Consider the following 8,369-nt stretch of genomic DNA (forward strand, 5'->3'; position numbering starts at 1 on the left):
TTCTTAATAGCTAGAACAAGAATGGCCATCCATCCAGCTTTTTTTTTTTTTTTTTTTTTTTTTTTTTGGGAGATGAAGTCTCATTCTGTTGTCCAGGCTGGAGTGCAGTGGCGCAATCTCAGCTCACTACAACCTTCACCTTCCAGATTCAAGCAATTCTCCTGCCTCAGCCTCCCGAGTAGCTGGGACAACAGGCACCCACTGCCATGCCCGGCTAATTTTTTTATTTTTAGTAGAGATGGGGTTTCACTGTGTTGCCCAGGCTGGTCTTGAACTCCTGAGCTCAGGCAGTCCGCCCACCTCGGCCTCCCAAAGTGGGTGAGCCACCATGCCTAACCCCAATTTCTTTTATAATATAGGCTGAGCATCCCCAATAGAAAAAAATCAAAATTCAAAATGCTCCAAATTCTGAAAGCTTTTGAACACCAACATGACTCTCAAAGGAAATGCTCATCGGAGCATTTCAGAGTTCAGATTTTCAGATTAGTGATACTCAACCAGTAAGTATAATTCACATATTCCAAAATCTGAAAAAATTTGAAAGCTGAAACACTTCTGGTCCTAAACATTTCAAATAAGGGATATTCAGTATTAAAAAAAAGAAAGCAAACATCTCAATTGCTCTATTAGTGCTTACCATTCTTTTAAAAAAAATTAGTTGTGTTAGAGAATTGCTTGCTAATAAACTTGGAAGGTTTACAATTCTGTGAGTCCAGATTGATGATTAATAGCATGATTGAGTCATACTGTGTGCCAGAGATTGTTCTAGGCACTCTTCCAGGTGAGTGACACAGAGAGTTTAAGTGATTTGCATGTTATACTGCTGCTAAGTGGCTGAGCTGGGATATAGACATAAAATGCAAAGATGATTTTTCAATTATGAGAATTCTAGCAGAAATAAACAACAAACATCTCGAAGTAAGTTGGAGAATGAAATCTAAAGAAAAGTTTGCCACCTCATACCCCCTGATAAAATCCTTACTCCTTAGTATGGTTGATAAGTCATCTCTGTTCTGTCCCTACCTGCTACCCCTCTGTCACCATTTCTCGCTCTGTGTCACACTCTACCTCCACCCATACCATACTGAACTTCTTTTAGGTCTGTGAATGCCCCTTGCCGCCGCCACCTCCTCCTAGCCTTTAAACACCCTGCTCCTTCTGTCAAGAACACTTTCCTCTACCCATCCCTCCCTACCCTCATCATCTGAGGAACCAGCCGAAACCCCTGGACCGGGTGAAGCGTGCAGTAGGCTCCTGCTGTAATCTTCTCTGCTTTATTATAATTTGGGGTTTCTGTCTTCCTCACTAATAGCAAATGAGCCAATGAGAACAGAGGCCCTGTTCTTTCACTGTCAAATCAGTTATGCCTAGCATATAGCCAAGTCCATGGGGCTGGTCTGTAAGTATTTATTGAATTAATGAACAACTTCCTGCTTAATGAATGATTTAAGAAGGAATACATTACTGGAGTTACACCAACCACCTTTCAGCCATTTTGTGCCAGTTTTGTGGTTCTAGTCAGTACAGCCACTGAAGTCACTGAGTGCCCCCAACTTCTATTTATTTTACAGGTTTCTGTCCTGATGGCAGCAGTCAACTTTCATAGAAAATTCCCTTGCTGGATCCTAGTATGGGGCCTAGATGAGAGCAGGACTTCCCGAGCTCTGCTGAGCTCAGGCTGTTAAATGGGCCTTTCTTAGACCTTTTTATGTTTTTTCTGCACTCAGGGACAAACACATCACTACTTGGTGCCATCAGTTTACCCAGAGCCCATCCCCTTCAACATAAGGTGTTTGGTTTTTTGGTTTTTTTTGTTGTTGTTGTTTTTTGAGGCAGAGTCTCCTTTTGTCACCCAGACTGAAGTGCAGTGGCATGATCACAGCTCACTGCAGCCTCAACCTCCCAGGCTCAAGTCAACCTCCCAGGCTCAAGTCAACCTCCCAGCTCAGCCTCCCAAGCAGCTGGGACTACAGGCATATGCCACCATGCTTGACTAACTTTTTTCTTTTTTGTAGACATGGGTCTTACTATGTTGCCCAGGCTGGACTCAAACTGTTGGACTCAAGCAGTCCTCCCACTTCAGCTGCCCAAGTGCTGGGATTACAGGCATGAACCACCATGCCCAGCCATCTTATTTCTTATAAAAATACAGTTTAAAAGAAAGCGATGCCACAGCCATAAAAAAGAACAAAATTTGCCAGGCGTGGTAGTTTATGCCTGTAATCACAGCATTTTGGGAGGCTGAGGCAGGCGAATCCCCTGAGGTCAGGAGTTCGAGACCAGCCTGACTAACATGAAGAAACCTCGTCTCTACTAAAAATAAAAAATTCACCAGGAATGGTGGCGCATGCCTGTAATCCCAGCTACTCATGAGGCTGAGGCAGGAGAATCACTTGAACCTAAGAGGCCGAGGTTGCAGTGAGCCGAGATTGTGCCATTGCACTGCAGCCTGGGCAACAAGAGCAAAACTCTGTCTCAAAAAATCATGTCCTTTGCAGCAATATGTATGCACTTGGAGCCATTATCCTAAGCAAATTAACACAGAAACAGAAAACCAAATACTACATGTTCTGACATATAAGTTCTCACATATATTAAACACTGGGGACTATTGGACATAAAGATGGGAACAATAAACACTAGGGATTCCAAAAGTGGGATAGGGAGAGGAAAAGCTGAAAAACACCTGTCAGGTCCTACATTTACTGCTTGGGCAACAGGATCATTAGAAGTCCAAACCTCAGCATCACACAATATACCCATGTAACAAACCTACATGTGTACCCTTAGATCTAAAATTTTTTTTTAACAGAAAGTGATGCTATTTATAAATAATGATGTTTTTTCATCTTTCAAGAGTTATTTTAATTTGAGGTGTTTTTCAAGAATGTTCAAATGAATGTCTTCCCATGCACTAATTTGTAGAAATTTTTAATGAAGCAGAAATTGCTAGAGATGTAATGAGAATTAGAAACACATCAAAACAGATTTTATATCATTCTCAATCCAAGACCAATCACGTAATCAGAAATAAGTGAAATTATTGAAATTCTAAACATTGTAAGTAAGACCTTGTGATTATATATCAAACTCTCTAACACAGTACCAAAAAATATACTTCTTAAGTGTTTCTGGAATGCTTTAAAAATGGCCATATCTGCCCATGCGCGGTGGCTCATGCCTGTAATCCCAACACTTTGGGAGACCAAGACAGGTAGATCACCTGAGGTCAGGAGTTTGAGGCATTTGGCCACCATGGAGAAACCCCAGCATTACTAAAAAATACAAAAATTAGCCAGGCACAGTGGCACAAGCCTTGTACTCGCAACTACTCGGGAGGCTGAATCGAGAAAATCACTTGAATCCAGGAGGCAGAAGCTGCAGTGAGCCAATTGCGCCACCAACCTCCAGCCTGGGTAACAGAGCAAGCCTCTGTCAAAAAAAAAAAGAAAAACATTGTCTTTTTTTTTTTTTTTTTTTTTTTTTTTTTGAGACGGAGTTTCGCTCTTGTTACCCAGGCTGGAGTGCAATGGCGCGATCTCGGCTCACCGCATCCTCCGCCTCCTGGGTTCAGGCAATTCTCCTGCCTCAGCCTCCTGAGTAGCTGGGATTACAGGCACGCGCCACCATACCCAGCTGATTTTTTTGTATTTTTAGTAGAGACGGGGTTTCACCATGTTGACCAGGATGGTCTCAATCTCTCGACCTCGTGATCCACCCGCCTCGGCCTCCCAAAGTGCTGGGATTACAGGCTTGAGCCACCACGCCCGGCTGAAAAACATGGTCTTTAAAGAAAGCCTCAGCTGGGCCTTGTGGCTCACACCTGTAATCCCAGCACTTTCGGATGCTGAGGTGGGAAGATCACTTGAGGTCAGGAGTTCAATCCAGCCTAGCCAACATGACAAAACCCCATCTCTACTAAAAATACAAAAATCAGCTGGGCATGACGGCAGGCGTCTGTAATCCCAGCTACTTGGGAGGTTGAGGCAGGAGGTGGAGGTTACAGTGAGCCGAAATTGTGCCACTGCACTCCAGCCTGGGCAACAGAGTGAGACTATCTCAAAAAAAAAAAAAAAGCCTCAATACATTTCAAAAAGTAGAAATACTACAAATGAATGTAATACAATGCAATGCCATCAAAGTGATAATTACAAACTAAACAAAGTGATCTTTCCACTTGCAAATCCTGTTAAGCAAATTCTGTTAAACAAAATGAAAACACTGCAAATCAGATTCTAGATGGCAGATCTCATAGAAAAATTCATCACCTAAACACTGTTCATCATAAACATGAAAGAATGAAAGCAAATGAATTAAGCATCTGACTTTTTTTTTTTTTTTTTTTTTTTTTTGAGACAGAGTCTCACTCTATCACCCAGGCTGGGGTGCAGTGGTGTGATCTTCACTTACTGCAACCTCTGCCTCCCAGGTTCCAGTGATACTGCTGCCTCAGCCTCCCCAGTAGCTGGGATTACAGGTGCGCACCACCACACCCAGCTAATTTTTGTATTTTTAGTGAAGATGGTTTCACCATGGGAGCCAGGCTGGTCTCAAACTCTTGACCTCAGGTGATCCACCCATCTCAGCCTCCAAAAGCTCTAGGATTGAGGCGTGAGCCCACCACGCCCAGACTTGACTGAATTTTTTTAAACAAGAAAGCCAAAGGATAGTAAAAATAATAAAGATTAAAGCAGATATTTGTTAAGTGCCTGCCTCCCTATAAGCCAGCTTGGGGCATTTAAAGTTTTAAATGTAAGCCTGAATCAAGCTATAATGCTCAAGGTTTAAATCACCAGTAAAAGATCTTGAAACTAAACACTGAGTTAAATTTAGTGAGTCAAGTAATTCCATCCTGGCTTATTTATCAGACAAGCACAGAAAGGGCTTAAATATTTATCAGTTTGTCCTGGCACCTGAATGTAACTGCAATTCATAGAGCTGTAATACAGAAATTCTATATTTGGGAATAGATTTGAGTCTCTTGGCAGAGATGTAATTAGCAAAGGCTTCATATCATAGAACAGCATACTCAGTCTTCATGTAGCATACTGAAGCACATGTTTCTAAGCAGTCTGCTTGTGACAATATCATAATATTGGATACACTAACCAGTCTACTGAGAAAAAAAGTGCCCTTCGGTTGACTGGAAGATAACTGGGGCAAAGAACAAAAATGTACTGGCCTGTGAGCCATCTCTAAAACTGAGACCCTTTGATAAATATAGATCAAAGAATTTGCTAGAGCATATCTGATTTCTCTTAAAAGACAGTCCAGAGTAGTTGCTGCCATTTGGTATCGCTTTTTAAAATCACTTGTCTACACTATTCAGGTGAAAAGTTGGCCTGCATTTTCTTAACCCTTGGGAGTCCTCACTGGCATTCTTCTTAATTTTTTTATGTTCATGTTATAATCTTTTTTTAGCTGTATATGCAACCTGAGGCTTTAAGTATTTTTAAAAATCTGATCATTATGTAAAACATTATAATGCTGCTTTTAAAAATTGCATTATGATTTGTTATTTTCTTTAAGATCAGTCTTATACATCCAGATCATCTGGGAGCCTTAAGAAATACAAAATCCTAGGCTTTCATGCCCAGAGATTCTGATTCATTATGGGTCTGGGATGGGGCATTTGTTTATTTTCAAGCTCATTGAACACCGATCTAGACCACTACTTTCAAATTCACATCATTTGATTTCTTTCATACTGGCTTTTCAATTCTGGAATAAGAAAAAATAACTTTTTTTATGATTGACATATGAGGATATAGTCTAAGTAATTTGAAACAAATTGTGTTTATAGTTCATTTAAGAGACATTCTTTGGTAATTGGGTAGCTTATGTGCATTTTAATAGGATTCCATTGTAAATGAAAGTTAATCTCAGGAATGAAATGAATCCTTGGGGAAATTTGTGTGTGTACAAAATAATATCCTTTAGAAATGTCTCAACATAAGGTACTCTAGGCTTCTAAAAGATGAAAATTAATAAGTTTTTATATTATATGTCATATGTCTGCCAATAATCTGTGTAAAAATGTGTTGTTTACACGTGCATAAAAACTTTCCTATTTTTTTTTTTTTTATTTCTCTTATGCCTTCAGATATGCAAGAACTGTACAGGTTGCTTTGATCGACACATCCCATGTGTTTCTCTGAACTGCCCAGTACTTTTCAAACTCTCCCGAGTAAATAGAGAACTGTCCAAGGCACCATATCTCCGGCAATTACTAGACCAGTTTTAAACTGTCAATATCACAGAATTACAGGTGCTATTTTTTTCAGTGTTTACCACTAAACTGTTGTGCATGGTGCTTTTTAACTTTCATCAAGTCAAGGCTGTTCACTATCTGTCTGTTATCTGAAGACTATGAAGACTTCTATGCTAAATGAATTAAAAATTGTACTTGTTGATCTCTGAATAGCTCACTTCTTATAATGTACAAATTCCTCATTCTGTCACCTTTTTAACATTGTTTTATAATGCAGGTGTTGGATTTGCTCCAGTATGTGTACCATCTTGTAAATCCATTTGACTAGATCATGTTTACTTCCCTATGGAAGGAGCACTGAAAACCTCTTAAAGAAAAAACATTCGTGTGTTTTCCTTGAACAGTCTGTATCAAGACGTGTTACTTCGAGATATCCATTCACTTTATAATTTTGACTGCAAAATATTTTGTAAATACACTTTTTTACTTTTCAAACAACTGAGTAAAATAATGTGCAATGACTTTTATACAAATGATTTTCAAGTTGTTTGGTATATTTCCTCTAGGTTTTGCTTGACTCAAAGTAGATCGTTATTTTGATCAAACTGTGCAAACAAACACAGTAGTACCATGTGTAGCATTTTGAAACATTATTTTTTAAAAAAATGCTGTCTTGCTTTAGCTATTAATGGGGCATTGTGAGGAACTGTGCAAAGACATTTTTGTTACAAACCTGTGGGCCTGTTGCAATACTTTAAAAATAAAAAATTTTATTCCATTTGCTTGTTTTGTATAGACATTTCTATTGCTTCTAAATATGCTTAAAATATTTTCTTTCCTTATGTACTGTACAGTTAATCTTATTTGCCATCATCTTGAACACAAAATGTGTATTTAGAATATTTGTATAACTGTGTAAAATAAAAAAGGAATTATGTGGTCAGTGCATTGTTTTTTAAACTGGAAATCATTTTGTTTTAAAAGTTAATGGAAACCATATTAAAATTGAATAAAATATGAAATATAGCAGTGTGCCTTCATGTTTTTTATAAGCCTACATTGGTTACATCTTACCCTAGCTATTTCTGAGTTTTAATGAAGTATTAACACTTCTTTTTTTTTTTTTTTTTTTCTTTTTTTTTTTTATTGCATTTTAGGTTTTGGGGTACATGTGATGAACAACACTTCTTTTATATCCTGTTTCATATTGCAATTTCCTTACCAAAACTTTAGGGTTAAAACAAAACAAAAAGGCAGCAAAAATAATAGGAAAATTTTAGCACTCATCCTTTTAGAAACTTCTAATAGCGTACTTGTTAGTAGATCTTCAGTGTTCACTTTCATTTTGTTTTAATTATTAAATTAATCTTGGGGTCAGAACTTTCCAGAGGGAAAGTAAAAACTACGTTACTTCTTAAAAACTTAAATGCCAGGTTTGTCAAAGTTCAGATGGTTGTAGATGTGTGCATTATCTCTGCAGCCTCTGTTCTGTTCTATTGGTCTCAATCTGTTTTGGTACCAGTACCATGCTGTACTAGTATGGATTGAAGAAAGGATTCCTATTTAATAGAAAGGATTCCCTATTTAATAAATGATGCTGGGGAAACTGGCTAGCCATATGCAGAAAGCTGAGACTGAATCCCTTCCTTACACCTTATACAAAAATTAACTCTAGATGGATTCAAGATTTAAACATAAGACACCATAAAAACTCTAGAAGAAAACCTAGGCAAAACCATTCAGGACATAGGCATGGGCAAGGACTTCATGACTAAAACACCGAAAGCAATGGCAACAAAAGTCAAATTAGACAAATGAGATCTAATTAAAGAGCTTCTGTACAGCAAAAGAAACTTATTAGAGTGAACCGACAACCAACAGAATGAGAAAAAATTTTTGCAGTCTACCCATCTGACAAAGGGCTAATACCCACAATCTACAAAGAACATAAACAGGTCTGCAAGAAAACAACCCCATCGAAAAGTGGGCACAGGGTATGAACTGACACTTCTCAAAATGAGACATTTATACGGCCAAAAAAACGAAAAAAAGCTCATCACTGGTCATTAGAGAAATGCAAATCAAAACCACACTGAGATAACATCTCAGGCCAGTTAGAATGGCAATCACTAAAAAATCAGGAGACAACAGACACTAG

The 8,369-nt window shown here is 38.5% G+C and overlaps 1 protein-coding gene across 5 annotated transcripts in view; it reads left to right on the top strand.

Moving 5' to 3' along the window:
• Positions 1-7,233, top strand: part of REV3L (REV3 like, DNA directed polymerase zeta catalytic subunit) — a 180,175-nt gene extending 172,942 nt beyond the window's left edge. For all 5 annotated transcript variants that reach the window (XM_074397598.1, XM_074397594.1, XM_039464970.2 and 2 more), the window contains one exon: positions 6,104-7,233. In XM_074397598.1, the coding sequence (XP_074253699.1) occupies positions 6,104-6,244 (141 nt within the window). In that variant the 3' untranslated portion in view covers positions 6,245-7,233. The remainder of the gene's footprint in view (positions 1-6,103) is intronic.
• Positions 7,234-8,369: the final 1,136 nt, after the last annotated feature.

This window comes from Saimiri boliviensis, chromosome 4 (assembly GCF_048565385.1).
Source record: "Saimiri boliviensis isolate mSaiBol1 chromosome 4, mSaiBol1.pri, whole genome shotgun sequence".
Taxonomy (NCBI): domain Eukaryota; kingdom Metazoa; phylum Chordata; class Mammalia; order Primates; family Cebidae; genus Saimiri; species Saimiri boliviensis.